Source organism: Thunnus maccoyii, chromosome 15 (assembly GCF_910596095.1).
Source record: "Thunnus maccoyii chromosome 15, fThuMac1.1, whole genome shotgun sequence".
NCBI classification, from domain to species: Eukaryota; Metazoa; Chordata; class Actinopteri; order Scombriformes; family Scombridae; genus Thunnus; species Thunnus maccoyii.
In genome coordinates this window covers 5,932,780-5,952,118 of record NC_056547.1, presented here as the reverse complement: position 1 = coordinate 5,952,118, position 19,339 = coordinate 5,932,780, and the positions used below count along the sequence as shown (strand labels likewise).

Sequence of the window (19,339 nt, the reverse complement as noted above, 5' to 3'; positions counted from 1 at the left end):
ATCTTGGACTGAATCCATGTCAGACTGTAAGCTATCAATTTGTGGCTGTCAATTTGTGTACTGAATGTGCAGTGAATATTAGCGCTATGATGTAAAAAAGAAAAAAGTAAATGAAAGCAGCTCTGAAGTTGTCTGATGCAGCAAATTCACACAAACTTCTTTATTTCACCTCCTACGTATTGCTTTTTGCGTGTGATATGGACGCATTAAGGAGAACAAGTGTGTTTTCCCTCTAAACTTTATTCAAATATTTAAATGGATTTAAAAGTTAATCTGCGGTGGAAGTATAGTAACAAAAAGAGGGACTTTGGCACAAAAAAAGACTGTAATGTTGAAAAGATATCGACTTGATTTGACTCATTTGGATGGTTGAAGCTTCATATGAGCTTCAGGTAAACTTTTAAATACATTTTTGCACAGAAGGAAGACTGTGGATTTTGTCCCCCATCACTTACATTGTAAGTGCATTATTAGGGGATCTTCTAATAGCCAGTATGAACAGGAGGGATGATTATGGCAAGAAAAATAATTGTGAGGCCATCCTTTAAGTTGCTTTTTGCAACACACAAGCACAGCCCATTAAAGTAGCAGTCCCACACCACATCAAAGATATGTGAGGTGTGGCGAGTAAGAATAAAGACATGAGGAAACCAGTGAAGCACTGAATGATGTCAGATGTAAAAGATAGTAAGTTAGCCTGAGGGTTGATCATGTTATTCTTGAAATTATTTACAGTTGGTTTCAGACTTTCCCCCTCTTCAAATTACTCTTCAGTTTCCTTGTGCAGGACATCTTTTTTTTTTCCAGCAGGTGCAAAGTGAAAATACATTAATGCAGACAGACAGACAAAGTAAATCATGCAGGCACACCTCTGTTAAAATGCCGTCGAGCAAGGCAAGTTTGTTCCAGTGCACTGGAGATCTGCAAACAATGTTCCCAGTTAAAACCCAGGGGTGATCCATATGATGATATATATATGATCCATATTTTATTTGCATTTTAATTGTCATCAAGGAAATGTGACAGCTCACCCATCTCACATTTTATTCATTTTCTTTTGATCCTCATAATTATATCTGTGTTTTTATTTGATTGTGATTATCATCTCTCTTTGTAAAACACATTGGTCAACATTTGTTGTTTTTAAATGTGCTCTATAATTAAATGGACTTGACTCGACTTAGGTTGTGTAACTGTGTGTTGCTAAAAGGGAAAAAGCTACATGTTTCTTCAAGTTGCAACTAAATAATAGATATCTCCCCTTTGATTTAGAAGTAAAATTGCTTCCCCATTAGTTGTACTTTTCAGAAGGTCCAGGCGGCACAAGTTTTCTGCTGGACTTAGGCTCCAAACATGCTCCGGTGAATTACGCTCTTATCAAGAAACTCTGATGTGTTTGCTCATTGTTTCATCTGAACACTTTGATCTAGAGCAAGATATCCAGACAACTACTAACTAGATTTACATTGAATGTCTTATAAATATTTATTCTCCCCAGATGGTGATTCCTAATGATTTTGGTGGCCTGATCTTTGGTCTAGGCAAGGCAAGTTTATTTATATAACACATTTTCTGCAGGAAATTGTGTAGGAAAGTGCTTTACATAATGCAAAATAATGAGAAAAAGATCAGTTAAAAAGTAAAAATGTATTATTTATTAAGTTTTATTTATTCAGAAAATCTCATTGGGCTCAAGATCTCTTTTGCAAGAGAGAGCTGAGAAGAAGTTACATCATTACACACACTCACAGACACACTGCTTAAAACAAACATTATGAAGAATATCAGCTAGTAAAACTCAATCCTTCAGGGGAACGAGTGTATCTAAGCTGTGTTGCAGTTCATTCCAGTAGTGAGGTGCGTCATACCTGAAACAAGTCTTCCCCTGTTCAGACTTTGTATGATGAACTTTTAAAGCCAACCTGCTCTGTGGCTTCATGTCATGGTTATTAACTCTGAGCTCAACTAAGGATGTTAAATAACTCAAGCAACTTAGATAGCAAGGCCTTAAAAATAAAGACACAGGTACGCTGGTGCCTTTTATATGTCAGTGATGACCTCTGACCTTTTCACATAACTTACAGTGGTGAGTGCGATAGCTGTCTGCTATAATGAATCGAATGGCGTTGTGGTAGAAAGCGTCTAGCGGGGTGGTATAACAAGGGTGGTAGCAGCAGCATGAGCATACAGGATATCTCTATAATCCAATGTGGACTGTATGGTAGATAGCATAATGTGTTTTTTGTTTTTTGTTTTAAAAAAAAAAGGGAAACAAGCCCTGTTCCGATACAAGAATCCAATATAAATTTTTAGTTTTTGAGTGAGATGTTCAACATGAGTTTTGTGGGACAATCTGCCTTCTAACCAAAGTCGTAAGTATTTATAATGCTGTACTGTGTCAATTGAGAGCATGGACAGATGTGGGAACATCTTGCTTCACAAGAGCACAACAAGGAAGCATAAAGACCATAAAATAGGCAGCATAAAAGATGGAATTGTCCCTCCTTCTTTCCAACAACTTGCCCATCACCTTCATTCACCTACGTCTGTTTCCTGGCTCCCCATTGATGAAATACCTGGCTGGTGCTCAGGTGTGATGAGTCATAGCTACAGGTGCTAACCTTTATAAGATGCCTTTCGGTCAAAGGTACTCAGGCATTTGCAACAATCATCATGGAGGAAGAAAGAGATATGCCCAAGTAAGTATACGCTCATTAAAAAAATAATTTAAAAAAATTAAATAAACTGCTTTTGACAATAGCTGGTAATTCACTCCAATTGCATATATATATATATATATATATATATATATATATATATATATATATTGCAAAAAAGCAATTTATTTAACTAAAAATCATGAAAATAATAATGAAATATTCAACATATTAAAATAATGGAATATTATTAATTTTGGTTGTTAATAGTTGCTTTGAGTAACACCTCATTCACTTAATTCTTTTAATGTTGTAATTTAATATTTTTTATTATTTGCAATTATTCAAAGTTTTAATGTAATATAAATAAGTTATGCATGTTTTTAAGTAGGAAATGTCAAAAGATGCTCCGTTCATTACTTTTTAATTTAGATATTTGTTATTTTGAGGAATTCACAATGGGAAAAAAGTAATTAAAGATATGGAGAGTAAAATTTTATAGTTACATTTATGCATACAAATCATCTGCAGTATTTTAAATAATACACTTTTTAAAAACTTTGGGCCCTATTTTAACGATGTAAAGCGCACGGTCTGAAGTGCACGGCGCAATTGCATTTAGGGTGTGTCCAAATCCACTTTTGCTATTTTAACGGCGGAAAAATGGTCGCTGCGTCAGGCGCAAGGTTCAAAGGGGTTGTCCATAGTCTCCTAATTAATCATGGGTGTGTTTTCGGCGTAACATGCAATAAACCAATCACAGTGTCATCTCCCATTCCCTTTAAGAGTCAGGTGCGCTTGCACCTTGGCGGATTGCTATTATGATGGCTCATTTGCCAAGTAGAGAAGAAGGAGCGCTTCTCTGCAGAGGAAACGGATCTGCTCGTGCGCAAAGTGAAAGCGCACGATCCATAACGAGCACACTTGCCTCTGCTGCTCCTGGACCCTCCCGTGGCCACAGACCACCAGTTTAAGATCCTGTTCATTAATTTGTTGCAAATTTATCTTCGTTTGGTTTTTGAAAAGGTTTATTTTTTTAATTACAGCTTTGGTTTCTTTAAAATCGTTTTGTTCAGTCATGGAGTAACAGGTCAAATCAGCAGGGTTTTAATTGCTGAAAGTATGGAAACCTGATCACTGTACTCTCAAAAATGTTAAAGAATATTTGTTAAATATTGTTCAAAAATTAAATCATTGATTGTAATCATGTAAAGAATCATCAACACAGTTATCAGGACTTGATCAGCTCTACAAGGTGCTGATCCTGCTGCTGGCAGCAACTAGGAGCTGTCCAGATTTATTTCCTTCCTCAGTTTAATACTTGTTTCCACCTCATTTATTTCCTCATGTGTTCCTCATGTCATCATGTATTGATGCAGCAGGAGAGTCGATCTGTGTCTGATCCGTTGTTTAAATACCTACATGTATTACCATGATTTGGTCAAATAATTAAACAATTTAATCCATCATTACTATGATTAGTTAATTCTGATAAATATTATGACTAAGCATTATGACATGTATTTTGAAATGTGTTAATATACACAATGATAATCTTTCACATTGTATTCCTTTAATTTGTTACCTTTTGCATGTTTGTGCACTGCTGCGCGTCCTGTGTATGTAACAAGCAGAGTGTATGTTGTGCGGCCGCCTGTGTAGGCGCACATTACTGTCTTGATAATGCGCCCTTAAAATAACAATGAAACACTGCGCCATTGACTTTAGACCAGGTTTTTGTTGGTCAATAGCGCAATCGCTCTCCGCTGCCTCAAAATAGCAATGCGCCGATAATGCACCTGACCACACCTTACTTTTAGACCAACACGCCCATGGGCGCTCTGATGGGCGCAAGTGCCAAATGGACGGGAATATGACAACTGTGTCGGTCTTAAAATAACGAAGACACTTGTGCTGCGCTTAGCGTAAGATAGGGCCCTTTCTATTTTTAAGCATTAGTATGGTTTCCACTTCATATATATCTACATCTACGTGCTTATTTATATCTATCAATTTACATATATATATATATATATATATATATATATATATATATATATATATATATATATATATATATGTATAGTAGGGGTGTGCCCAAATACAAATACATTATTGGCAAAGAACAAATAGTGTTTTTTTTGGTTTGTTTTTTTTTACGAATATTTGTTTCATACAAATATTTCAAAAATTATTTGTTTTCAGGAAGAAAAATGAACCATGTCAAATACCAGAGTGCAGGTTGGTTACATCGCTATCTCAGTGTCTCTCCTCTGCTCCGCTGTGATGTCTATTAGTAGGTCTCAGTGACGGGAGTCACATCCACCTGCTACATAATGCATATTTCCTAATTTGGACATCACTTCCAGAGTTGGGAGTGTTCCCTAGAGATAAAGTTGAGCTACTGACACACGCTTCATGAACAAGCTTCATGAACACTTATTGTAACACTTTGATTTTTCTAAAATTAAAAGCGTAATAAAAACAAAAACAGGATTTTTAAGCCTCTGTCCACTTTTATTCGAATACAAATACAAATACAAATAATTTTGTACTGCGCTCTCTGCACATCCCTAATGTGTATATATATATATATATATATATATATATATATATGTATGTATGTGTGTGTGTGTGTGTATATATGTGTATATATGTGTATATATATATATATATATATATATATATACACATATATATTGTTATATTACTACTTTCCTACTTCCGTCAGACTACCTTGGAGTTTGACATTTTGGTATCTTTAATCAGGAGGCCGTGGGATACCTGTCGAGAGGTCCCAGTCATTGAAGATGAACATACACCCTGGAAACTAATAAAGCTGCTGAAGTTAATCTCTTTATGTGTAGTCGCTGTGCTTGTCTTCGGATTGGCGCTATGTAGCAAGGTTTGTTATTTTCATTAACATATTTTTCATACATATATAAATATATATATATATATATATATATATATATATATATATATATGTTTTATTTATAAAGCACATTTCAAGGTACTCTAAGATGCTTATAAATAAATAAACTGTTGTCCATACCTGTTTTCAAGTCTAGAATATAAACTTAATTTTGTCCTAATAACTCAATTCCACAAAGTACTATACCCAGTCATTGTCTATGTAGCAGCTGCTCATTTCACAATGAAGTATTAATTAACTGATCATAACCACTTTTTCATTTACTCGTTTTTAGACTTCTTTCCTCCTCCTGATCACCTTATCCAATGAAGGCACTAAGACCCTCCCAGCTGACCAGAAACCTGTCGCTCTGCTGTGTATCGGCTGCTCTCTCATCACTTCCAGTGTCCTTCTTTTCCTCAAAAGCTTCTGGAAAGCGTGCTACAAAACATCAAAGCTGCCAAATAAAGCAACTGCTGCCCTGGTGAGACAAAGTCCAACTACTTTTCCTAACTCTTTTTTCTCTTTAGCTGATGCCAAAGACAGAGCCTGGCAGATATATTGGCCCTTTTCTTTACCAAGTTGAATTTTATCTCTTTCTTCTGCCTCTTCTTCAGGTTCTGTTCTTTGAGTTCCTGGTGTCTCTGGGTGCAGCAGTTCTCACCATAGTGGCCATGCCACACTTGGACATTGTGACCAATGTGACCATACTGAACGGTGTGGGCGTCCTGTCTGCACTCCTCCAGGTGGTAGCCCAGTGCACTGCCAAAGAAAGAAACCGCTTCCTGCTGCCATCCATCACTGCCTTCATCCTCATTTTGCTTGGTTACATCCTGTTCCTTGTCTTATACATTATGAAGGATCCAAATGATACCAAGATGGCAATTTGGGTCGGTCTGGCTGTTGGTGGGTCATTCTTGGTGTCTTTCAACTGGTGGGATAACTACTTCAGATTGATCAGTGAGAACAGTGGCTCTGTCTCCCTCAAGATACTTTGCAGAGACATGACAAAGTGTCAGAACATGCTACAAATCCTCTCCAGCCTGCTCAGAATCGTGGTGACTGCTTGTGTGCTTGGCGCCTACGTCCCTCTGTCCAAGATGGACTGGGGCATAGTGACCTCCATCCCGACTCGTGAGACAAGGATTATAGCCATCATCATCGGGGTCCAGCTCATCTCCTCAGCACTGTGCCACTGGTTTGCAGTTGCAGCCTGCAAGATGCACGCCCTGCGACGATGCTTCATCCTGCCTCTGTACCTGGCTTCTCTGGCTGTGATGGCTCTGCTGATCATCCCTGTTATTGTTTACTATCAGGACTACAGAATAAGTCTGAATGGGACTGAAAGTGTCAACTTCACAGGCTACTGCACTGAATATGTGTATGCAAGAAACCAAAGCCTGAATGGCAATGTGTTCCCACATCTGGTTTTAGATGTTACACACACTCTGTGCTTCCTGGACATGTCCAGTATAACTGACATCGGCCTACTATCAGGTAATAAACTAGAGCCTGGTATTACCTACAATGTAATTTAGCACAAATTATAAATATGAGGGTCACATAGGAGGGTCACCAGACCAAAACTTTTTTTTAAATTTACATGTTAACCAAATGTGGAGGTTCTGAAGGCCGCCACACCTTGTTCTACATACCTGTCAGCCACAGTGCTCAGGTGTGTGCAGGAACCATTGCTTTAAAGAAAAAAATCTAGCCTCAGTATCTTTGTATCATGATGAAGTTATTTTTAAACAGAAATGGAAATGACCTATCACCAAGTAACCCTGCATGCTTATTTTGTTATTTAGTGCTGCATGTTCACAATTTTCACAAATCTGAAATTAAAATTACCACTGATATGTTAGAAAGCTCTGCACTTTTCTAAATATGCTAAAATATTTCATCATGTCAGAAGCTGAAATTTTCCTTAAATGTTTTGTTGATCTTTCCTCAGGTTCAGCAGTGGCTTGGTGGCTCGGTCTTGTGTTGGCCACCCTCCACTTGTGGTACCTCAACGTGTATCGTATCCAGAGGACCCAGGACCTGTTCATCAGGAGGCTATATGAAGGAACCTTTATCGAGCAGTCCTTACTCTTCAACACCCGATTTGACATTCAGACCAAAGACAGAATGAAGAGGTAAGTGTGTGGTGTCTGCATAGGAGTAATACTCCACTTTTGGTCCTCGCAAGAATCATCAAAAGTCAGATCTTTCAGTCTTCAAGGTGTGTTTGGACCTTGAAGACATTTATCGAGATGGGATTGAATTGTGTGTCCTCTAAACAAAAAAATCTCAAATTTGCAAATCTTTTAATTTCAGAGACTATGCAGCCTTTGAGCCAGTAATGGTATATCTGTGTGCAACCATGTGGCACGAGACCTACGATGAGATGATTAAAATCATTATTTCAATCTTCAGGTGAGTTATGCAGACTCTATGCTCTGTCTCTGTTATGTAATATTACCTTCATTTTCATTAGTTTCTTTCTTTGTTGATTCCTTGAGGTCAATTATTCTTTGAATTCCCTCACACCAAAGATATGTAAGAGAAGAGAATAAACTTCTAGAGATTACATGAATACAGTTTCATGATTTAGAACACTTAAGGATATTACCAAGAGAGTCTGAGTCCAGTAGTTCAGTTGAAGAAATGTTACTTATAGTTAGAAGTTTGTCTAATGTAAAAGCAGGAAAAGTCTGTTAAATGAGTTAACCTACCATTTTGGATATCAAAGATGTTTTTGTCACAGATTTCATCTACTAAGGGTTAAGGTCTCAGCTCACCCAGTTTCAGCAGTACATTGGTAACAACTTCATCATTAACTTCCTCACAGTGGATTTCCTCACAGTTCCTCTTTGTCATTTTCTGATCACTGCAGACTGGACAAGTACAGACCAAAGAAAGAGCCAAAGATCAATGATTTCACCTTTGAGGCTCATATCTACTTTGATGACGCATTCAATGCTGTTGAAGGGCATCAGGGGCATCGCGGGTCTGAACTCAATGAATATGCAATAAACCTTGTGAAAATCCTCACAGAAGTTTATGGGTAAGAACCATCTTAAAAATTATCTACAATGATGGTGCATTAAGCTTTAAGTCTTAAAGATTACCACAGGTTATAGATTGTAGCTTAACAAAAGTAGTAGTTAACACATTTTTCATGAAGTACAAATCACTATTACCTGTTCTCTGTTATCAGCAACTTCATGAACATTGATGAGAAGTTCTTCAGAGAGCAGCAGCAGATACCTGATCAGAAGATCGTAAGGACGCCGTATGGAGGTCGTCTTGTGGTCACCATGCCTCATGGCAACATCATTGTGGTCCACTTCAAGGACAAAGAGCTCATCCGCCACAAGAAGAGGTGGTCTCAGGTAGGAAACTGACTTGCTGGAGACTCATACCTTTATGAAATATTTTCTACTACAATGCACTGTTAGATGTATTTGTTTTAACTGTTATTTAATATTTCCTAGGTCATGTACCTTTACTATCTTTTGGGCTGGAAACTCACAAGCAAATACTACGGATGCTGGCAGAGAGGAGAGGATGAGAAAGAACTGCAAGCAGAGGTCCAGGTGAGAAAAGAAGAAAGGCACATGTACACAGAAGAACACACAGCCAACTTTTGACACACTGTAAATGTTGTGTATATATTTTGTGGACTTTTTAATGAGCATTTACATGTATGGGCAGTATTCCTCAATGAAATGGCTGTGGCATAAATGTAAGACAGAGCAAACTGTGCATTTTCCTTCAGAAAAAGAAGCACAACACCTACCTCCTTGCTTTGGACGGGGACACAGACTTCCAGCCGGCTGCTGTGATGCTGCTCATCGATCGTCTGAAAATGTACCCACGTGTTGGGGCAGCATGTGGCAGGATTCACCCCACTGGTTCAGGTTGGCACATAGTACAATACTGTACAAAACTGTTGAGAGGTTTAACAGAGGGGGGTTAAGGTAAAGCTTTAAGCACAAATAACAAATAGCTCTAATAGCAACCATTGTACCTGAAAAGCTAACAGTGACTAGCATCGTTGCACTGAGGTTAATAAAGCTTCTGTATTTCCTGGGCAGGTCCTGCAGTATGGTTTCAGAAGTTTGAGTATGCTGTCAGCCACTGGCTACAGAAGACGGCGGAGCATGTTATTGGCTGCGTGCTATGCAGCCCCGGCTGCTTCAGCCTGTTCAGAGCAGAGGCACTTATGGACGACAATGTGATGAAGAGATACTCTACCAAGTCCATGGAGGCAAGCCACTACATTCAGTATGACCAAGGTAATGGATGCCGTTTCTTAGACTTCCTGTCTCGGAACTCAGTCCTGATGTCATCCCTCATGATTCGTCTCTCCTTCCTTTATTTAAACAAAGTCTCTGTACCCTGCAGGTGAGGACCGCTGGCTGTGTACGCTGCTGCTGAAGCAGGGATGGAGAGTGGAGTACAATGCAGCATCTGATGCCTACACTAATGCCCCGGAGGACTTCAAAGAACTCTACAACCAGGTGAGTGCTGGGACTGATCAAGATCAAAACTGTGCCACTCTGCAGTGCTTGTATTTTTTCACATCATTTTATCACATGCTAATGGCTCTTTGCACCATCAGCGTCGGCGTTGGGGACCATCCACAATGGCCAACGTTGTGGATCTTCTGGGAGCCACCAGCCTGATTTCCAAGAGGAACCAGTCCATATCCAAACTCTTCATGTTCTACCAGCTCTTTGCCCTGGCATCAGCTATACTGGCGCCCGCAACCATCTGCCTTTTGATCGCAGGTTAGGTTCATTTTTGTAGATGAGGACATAATCCTTTGTAAACTATAATTTTGAAATCAACTGAATTTCTATTGAAATGTATGCAAATAAAATGAAAGTAGAATATGTAAAACTCAGGCCCGTCTTTTGTGTATTTCAGGAGGTTTGACCTTCATCTTCAACATCAATGCAAACAGCGCTCTGGTCCTGTCTGTGATACCTCCTGCCATCTACCTGGGTCTTTGCTTCAAGCTCAAGACAGACACTCAGATCATTATTGCAGAAGTCATGAGTGTCATATATGCATTTCTAATGTTGGTGGTGTCAATGACCATTATAAGTGAGTTAAACGTAAACAGACTATGTAGACATTTATGTAGCAACTTTAGTTGCACATAAAGACCTACCTTAAGCTGCTTTAACCTTAAGATTGCTCCACCCATCTACTTTCCATCAGGCTCAATGGTGAAGGACAAAACCATCTTGACACCCAACAGCATCTTTGTCGTGTCCATGGCGATCATTTACATCATCACTGCGATAATGCATCCACAGGAATTTCCACTGGTGTTCCACGGCTTTCTCTACATCATCTGTATCCCCAGTGCCTACCTCCTGCTCACTATTTACTCCATGGTCAACATGAACAACGTCTCCTGGGGCACCAGGGAGACAAAGCCTGCCGCTGGAGCCGCCCCTCCTACAACCACCAAGCCACAAACAACAACCCAGAAAGGTAGATAGCAGATTAAACTAAGATAAGATAACATAAAAAAGACACAAGTTTATTACATTCATAGAGTAACACCAAACAAGTATTAGTGCTTGAGCTGACTGAACTTAAAAACAAATTTTCATGCCTGCAGCCAAAAGCACCTTCGCACGTTTCTTCTCATGGGCCAAATGTAAAAAATCCAGCCACAGAGCTAATGGAGAACAGCTCACTGTCAGCCAGGACAACCTGGTCCCCGAGCCCACACAGCCTGAACCTCATCCTCAAAACACCATTGTGGAGGACATAAAGATCCTTGAGGAAGAGCAGAAGTATTTTTCTTAAGTTGAAACACCAATTGAAATATAGCGTGTCACCTATGAAAAGTGTGAGATGATACTGATTATCTTTCCAATTGCGTTTCAGGCAAGAGGAGCCTTCTTTCAATTATCCTGCCCAGTGTAAGTCCTGAGGATTTGGCAAAAATCTGTAAAAGTCTGAATCTGCTGCAAAAATGTTGGTTTCAAACACACTCTCAGATGTCACGTTGTCTAATATTCTCCTGTGTTGCTCTTCTCTTCAGGTTGGGTCACAGACTTACAGACTTTGTCTGTTGACATGCACCTGCAGGAGGACACGCTCAGCCAGGTGCGTATGTCTTGTTTTATCATTTAAGTATGATTATCTGCCTCAAATGATATTTTAATCACCTTTGTCTAATGTCTAAATGATGCTCATCGTATTCAGTTTCAGTACAGCAGGCAAAAACTGACTGTACATGCATGCACAAATATTAAAAATACCCTAACTGCCTTATGTTATTCTTCTGTGGTATGCTTCATTCATTTGACGCTTATTTTATACTGTTGCTGCTAAACTCAAACAGTGACAGCGATAGTATATCTTTGGGAATACCAGTAAATAAATACACAAAGCTAGTTCCCTGCCCTACCTATATGAGTACGCAGCTTAAACATGATGTTTGTTCAGAATAATGATTTGAGCTGTGTGTTTCTCTGCAGGAAGAGGAGGCATTCTGGAAAGAGCTGCAGGAAAAGTACCTGAAACCTCTGCCTGATGACAAAGAGAGACAGAAAAAAATCGCCAGTGACCTGAGAGAGCTGAGAAACAAGGTACAGTCAGTGTGAGGAACTGTTACATACTTAACAGGAAACCAGTGTGCAATGAAATTAAATGAATCTTATCTTTGTCATAACCCACAGATAAACTTCGCCTTCTTCGCCCTCAATGCCATGTGGCTGGTGGCGACCTTTACCCTCCAGCTCTTCAACATGTCCTTGTCCATCCAGATCCCCAAAGTCGACCTCCAACTGCAATACACTGGAGAAAACATTGTGATCGATCCCATTTCCTTCATGTTCATTCTGGGCTTCGCTGTGTCAGTTGTGATCCAGTTCCTTGCCATGCTGTACCACAGGTACAAAACACCAAATCACTATTCAGTTGTCAACATGTTTTTGATGCTCATAATGTTAAAAATGTTAAAAATATAACTTTTCTGTTCTGTTTTTATCCAGAATATACACCCTGATCCATTATATAGCCTTTATGGACACAGAACCCAGAGAATCAAAGCCTGAGAGCCAAGATTCATACCTACCAGGCAAAAAGGTAAATTACTACTGATATTATAACTAAAAAAGTGTTACTGTTATTACTACTACTACTGTTGCTACTTTTTTGACTTCTACTCAACACTCACAGTTACTATAGTTACAGTTACTACAACAAACACTTGTACTGATACTAGAATTACCAGTAATAATAATTATCTATAGTCTTTGGTTTTATAGTACTGCTGGCAAATGGCACAAAGCTGTGCCATCTCTACTATTCAGTTATTTAAAGATAAGATTCAGACGTACACTTTCAATTCAGGCCATATTAAAATGTTGTTCCAAATACTTAGCTTGAGTATTGAGAAAGTCCTGTAAATGAAGTCCAATAAAGCAATCATTTAGGCCTCAAAGCGACAATAAAAAAACAACAACAAAAAAAATGTAAAAAACAGGAAACTGACAGGACAATCAGACACATCTTTGTTTTCTACCAATTTAACAAAGGTCACCAATCATGCTTTCTACTGGTAATTCTATCCGCATTTGCACAGCGAGCAGCTGAGCTGATATGTCCTATATCAAACAGCATTTGTTGTTATTCATAGAATTGATTATAAGAACAACTTGATTAGGATGTACCTCCCAATCAATTATTCAGGGTTGTGCTACGTAAGACACTAATCACAGTACTGAACATTCAATTGTCCTATAGATACTTTTCTTTCATTAATGAAGCCAGTGGAGACTTAATTTACTGACATACGTCAAACTGCACCCCTTTTGCTACTGTCATTAAACTAGAACAAATGGTTTAGTCACCTGCTTGAGGTATTCCAGGTGTGATATGTGGTATGTGTGGTGGCATTTACATGTACTGATGTTCATTCAAATTCCTCCCAGGTCAAGTCCATCTCCAACTCCAACTCAGACTCTGAGCCAGAGGACAGTGATGATGAGATGCCTGTCATGTTGTACAGACGTCACGGCGTTGGCACTCTGGTGTAAACACAGACTTTCTGTGCACCACCCAAACTTTTGATCACTTTGAAATATCAACTGCACGTGAGATTTTACCAAAAAATGTCCTATTATGTACTGTATATTATTTATGTTTATGTTTAATCAAGTCATATTTATTCATTAAAAAAAAGCCTTTGATGAACCAGTTCGTCACAAAGTGCTTCAGAGGAAACAAAATACATTATAAAAGAAAACAACTCAGGGACAGAACAAAAAGAACACAACTCCTAAAAACAGTAATTTGTGTGTGTGCATAAGCAACACCAGGTCACTAAACTTGACATGAATCATGGTGTGACAATGAGGGATATGAAGTTACCTTCTACATCTCAAATATTTTATAGTTTTCTTTGCACTTGCCTCTTGTGTGTTTACACTAAAGTATTTATTGCACTGAAATGTGAAAAGGAATGAATGAAGTTTAGAAAATGTAAAGAAGGATGAAACTGATCTTTTTGTGGTCAATAAAAACGAGAAAATGTGGTGGGATGTTGGGCAAAATATCACTTGAATCATGATTGTGTGCGTATGTCAAAAATCAGGGATTTAAAAAATGTATATCAAAGTCAATAACTGATAAGCTGTCAGACTTTTGCAGCATTAAAAACTGTAAAGTGTTGTATGGTGAGGACAGAACAAACAATGCACTATTTGCACTATTTGTATGTTTTTAAATAATCTTGGATCCGAAATATCAAAAAAGTGTTGAGCTTTAAGCAACTACTTTTTATGATTTTCTGAAAGTGTTTGTATATTGCACTAGACAACATGAGATTTGTCCCAAGACAGTCAATAAATGAAATAAATATTCGTAAAAAAAACCCACTATTTGTGCTTTGCCGAATGTATTTGTATTTGGGCACACCCCTTGTCCTTATCATCTGTTGCTTAGCATGGGAGATTTAAGTAGATTGTTGTATTATTACTGTCACTGTAATATGTGGATATGTAATTAAGATAAATAATAAATATGTTAAGTTAAGTTTTGAGTGCCTGGACGGATCTCTCTGGTGTCATGTGTATGAGGAGGCACAATAGCCACCACAACTGTAACAAGCACAAGCTAATATTAGATCCTGATCTTTGTTTGTATTTATTTTTGAATGAAAGAGACAAAACAATCAAATGAACCAAAGTCAAATTATATTTTTATGCTTCATGTGTAATTTTACCATTTTATGCAATACTACTGTAAGAATTTTGTTTGTTTTGTTGTGCTTTATATTGTGTCCTTGTTCCTCAATAAAGCACTTTGTGAAGTTTTTTTTTTTTTTTTTTTTTAAATAACTAAACAAGTGTTTTTAAGCTGGTTAATTCCAAATACTGCACACAAATAAATGCTGCTCATTTTGTAGTAGTAAATGGTTCAGCAATGGATCGGGCAAGGTCCTGATCCCAATCCTATTGCAATAGACAACCTGCTGACTTAAAAACAAGCCCATTAACATTGATTTGAAGACTGCTACAATATCCTCTCTCAACCCAAACAAACAGTCACATTTGTGTCACAGTGACACTTTTTCATGAGGCATACTTCAAAATGGGTTAAGAAGTTTTGTGCCTTTTACACAATAAACCATTTTTTAGAAGGTTTGGATTTCCAGGTTATGAAAAAAATCTTTTGATTTGATTAGTATTATCCCATGATTTTCTGTTTTTTTTTTTTTTCAACTCTTCAATTCATCAGAAAGACCATCCCAATGCACAGTTTCACCAAAATCCTGTTGAAAGCATAGCATTTACAACTCTTTATTTGGTAGATAAATGGTGTGGAGAACCCTTAATAAATTACATAACTACATTTATAACCACATGGCCCATTACAAAGTTCTGCGGATGACTTGGTTATATACTGTAAAACCTGAGAACCTTCCAGAAACTAAACCTGTTTGGGTATGGTAGAAGAATAAAGCCAAAAATGTTTCTGTTTTTCCTGTTGGCTCAGGTGAATTGTTCCATTGCCAGTGTTCTGGTATTGTGCATACTGGACTACTGGCACACCTAAATGGCACAGTTAAGTGCTAAAAAAAAAGCTTCTTCAATTGCTCAGACACAAATCGTTGGAGTGTTGATTTTTAATGTCCACATTGTTTGGATGTTCTACTTTATCAAGCACTCAGAAAACAATTTAACATGTGTCATTAATATACACCAAAGCAGCTGATGCATACAATACAAATGTGAACAGGTAAACACATGATTCAGGATGAAACTGAGAGGACAAGCACGCATTTAAATGTGATATTTTCAGTTCTATCAATGTCTTTGTCCACAAATACTAAAACAAATTGACAGGCTCCATCACAATGCTGCTTTGGTTTTAAAGCTCTGAATGGTTTGGCACAAACCTATAACTCTGATCTCTTCAGTCCATATTCTACATCCAGACCACTCAGATCCTCTGATCAGTTACTAGTTTGCCCCTCGCTGTCAGGTCTTCCACATCTATCCCCACTTTTAAATCTCAGCTAAAGATACACCTCTGCAGAATCACCTTTGAGTCCCCTTAATTTTTAATAGAGTGATAAAATTGTTAACTTTGTCTATTATAGTTACTTATCTATTTATTTTTGTTTTGTTTTAATTATTTTAACTGTATTTAGTATTTTTGTGTAACGCATTTTGGTCATCTCCTGTTGTTTTTAAATTTGCTTGATAAAGAAACTTGACTTGACATGACAATGTAATAAATAATCATCAGTATATTTGCCTTAAGGAGTGCCAGTGCCCTGTGTGGGCAGTGCAGAGCAACACTGAGTGAAGCAGTTTTTAAGTTGATTGTTGCCATCTTGTGGTGTCTTACTGACCCAACAGATAGGTAAGAGTTGTCATATTCACAATGTTTCCTGCTTGCTAACCTATTTATATTTTATTTTTCCAATGTAAATGGAATAAAAACTTTAATTGACGCACAGCCTCTATATGAATGAATAATAGTGTTAATCTCAGCTCTGAAATTCTTGACAAAATACACAGATCCCTTATACAGCTTAATACTGAACAAGTCCTCAAAAAAACTTTATGAGGAAATATTATCAAAAAGCTCACACTCGTCCTCTTGCTATTATTATGCAATGCTATTAGGAATGTCTTTTAGATTGCGCTGTATGTAAAACAAAAAGAAGAAAATTTGGTTTTATTTCAGAAGCCATTAGACTTATGAACAGCCACAGTACAAGAAATGGTCAGTAGACTTTTGCCAGCTACAAACTGGCTCGTTTTTACTCTTACTCTTGAACAATGCCATTTGTATTTTTAGATTGTTTTTATGTGTGTAAATTATTTGTACTTCTTGAGGGACTTTGTGCATGTGTCATCCCATTTACATATTTTATTTTTATAATCGAATAATTGTTCTAGGCATTTTTTAAGCAAAAATACCCCAGAAAAACTGGTTTCAGTGTCTCAGATATGATGATATAATGCTTTCTTTCTCAAACTTTAGTAAATTCAATATTTTGAGGTTTTGAACTGACATTTGAACCTTTGACTCTAGAAAATTATAACTATATATAACTATAAGTATAAGTTATATAACTATAACACTATTTTCTGACATTTTATAGACAAAATGATTGAGAAAATCATTGCCAGATTATTCAATGATGAAAATAATCTCTAGCTGTAGCCCTTGTGTACTAAAATCTTCACCTTTACCTGAGGAGGACCATTTTTGGTCAAATCAATGTCATGTCCATGTAGAATTAAAGAAGAAATAGGAACAAGACAGCAACCTGCATGCTTTTTTTTCATATTCTTGTGCAGATAATAATAATTAACAGATGTGGATGCGCCTCCTGGTGATCGCCTGAAATGACAAAATAAACTCGAAACATCACACTGTTCAAACAATGTGATGTAAGTTTGTCTTTGATGTGGCTCATGAATAACTAAAATTAAAACACAAAGTATACAGACTGTAAAAACGTGGCATTTACATATATACAGTATACAGTATGTGAGGTTTCATATCTTTGTACATTCATTCATTCAACCTTTATTCATACAGGGAGGCCCAATGAGAGCATCCAATTTTACATTTTACTTGTAAAATTACAGTGGCATACTTGCTAAACATGATTCAGCTCCTGTTTTGGTTACTTTAATATTGCCACTATATTCACATTTTATTCTTCAGGTTGAGGCACGTTTCAAGGCCCAGATACTCAGGAAATGAAAAATGCCTCGTGTTTGAGCTAAACAATGAGGAACTCTTTCTTTTAAGGAGGTCATGCTTTGAAGTGATGGGGGTTTCACATGACTTATGCAAGTTGAAAATCATCTTCAAGAAATAAAATGCCATTGCATGCAAACAAATGACTTTGCTAACCTGTCCACCACCAGCCCAGGTGACATGAGTTGTTTTTCAGAGCTAACGAGGTGTGACATTGTTTTGTTTATGTTTTAAAAAAATCTCCACCATGTAATTACAGACATCAACCCAACCCTGACAGACAACAATCCTGCAGATCTATCTGGGTCATGGCACATAAATCAGAAAGTGACTCTTCACAGCAAAGAAACACATTTTGTTATATTAAAAAAAACAGGTTTCCCTGGTTTAATAAAGTATAAAATATACTGTATGTTCATTACAAATAAGGAAAATAGCTCTATAATGAGAAAACCTTTTTTGCTGTTTTTGTGTGTCTTATGCTAATGTTTCCTTTTATTTAATCACAAGCTAATAGTAGGACAGGAACATTTCATTCTTTTCATCTTTTTTCCAATTCGAACAGTTTTCTTATATCAAGTGAAAAACAAGCAATATGATGTATTTCAAGATATTTTTCTCTTTTTCATATGACTTATCAAGGTCAGCTGTAGGTGTAGTTAAAGCTATAAATCTTAAAAAATTAACTAACATTACATTTATGTGCCAAGAAGGAATGGCTAGGTGTGTTATCCACATCATAACCTGTCCATCTGCGATTCATTAAATATTAATTAACTCTTGAGTACATATTTGGGCGTGTAGCACAGTTTGCGTTCATGCTATTCATGAATAACTATTTACATTAACAAGGGAAAGAGCATGACGGTGGACAAGAGTCAGATAAATACTGACCAATGACATTCAGACTGAGGATGAACCTGGGCTGAGCTGAGATGTCTGGTCCTTATGTAGTATTTAATTTTAGTCATGTCTTAATTGCAACTTTTGTCATTAAAGGATAGATTCACAGTTTTTCAAGTCTGTCTGAAAACAGGTCAAGTCAGGTGTCCATATAAACACTGAAAGAGGTTTTCCTCGCTGTAATCATTCCTCCTGTTTATACTGGCTATTAAAAGATCAAATCCACGGTGTGTCCTCACAGACATTTTGTGCAAAAATGCACTGTAAAGTTGATCTGTGGTGGAAGTATAGTATGAAAAAGAGGGATTTGGCACAAAAACACTGTAATGTTGAAAGATATCTACTTGATTTGACTGGAATTTGGATGGTTGAAGCTTCATATTAGCTTCAGATAAACTTTTAAGTGCATTTTTGCACAGAGGGAGGACTGTGGATTTTGTCCCCCATCACTTACATTGTGAGTGTATTATGAGGGGATCTTCTAATAGCCAATATGAACAGGAGGAATGATTATGGCAAGAAAAATAATTGTGAGCCCGTCCTTGCTTTGCGCAACACACAGCAGCACAGCACATACCATCAAAGCATATTGTGGGTAAAAGCAGCCCCACCCCACATCAAA

The 19,339-nt window shown here is 37.4% G+C and overlaps 1 protein-coding gene across 1 annotated transcript; it reads left to right on the top strand.

The window, feature by feature from the left end:
- The first annotated feature begins 2,489 nt into the window (after nt 1-2,489).
- On the top strand, nt 2,490-13,674 carry LOC121913478 (chitin synthase chs-1-like). Its single transcript, XM_042436132.1, has 21 exons — nt 2,490-2,591; nt 5,867-6,055; nt 6,189-7,068; nt 7,526-7,709; nt 7,891-7,989; nt 8,450-8,620; nt 8,774-8,948; nt 9,051-9,146; nt 9,344-9,476; nt 9,654-9,854; nt 9,964-10,079; nt 10,181-10,349; nt 10,489-10,668; nt 10,786-11,064; nt 11,195-11,372; nt 11,467-11,501; nt 11,624-11,688; nt 12,063-12,173; nt 12,264-12,478; nt 12,579-12,672; nt 13,521-13,674. Exons 1-21 carry the CDS (start codon nt 2,490-2,492, stop codon nt 13,623-13,625), a joined length of 3,777 nt encoding a protein of 1,258 aa, XP_042292066.1. The 3' UTR covers nt 13,626-13,674.
- Nucleotides 13,675-19,339: the final 5,665 nt, after the last annotated feature.

Coding starts and splice junctions, on each gene's coding strand:
- LOC121913478 (XM_042436132.1), top strand. CDS start 2,490: ATGGAATTGTCCCTCCTTCTTTCCAACAACTTGCCCATCACCTTCATT. Junction 9,477..9,653: donor GATTCACCCCACTGGTTCAG/GTTGGCACATAG, acceptor TTTCCTGGGCAG/GTCCTGCAGTATGGTTTCAG. Junction 12,174..12,263: donor TGAGAGAGCTGAGAAACAAG/GTACAGTCAGTG, acceptor CATAACCCACAG/ATAAACTTCGCCTTCTTCGC.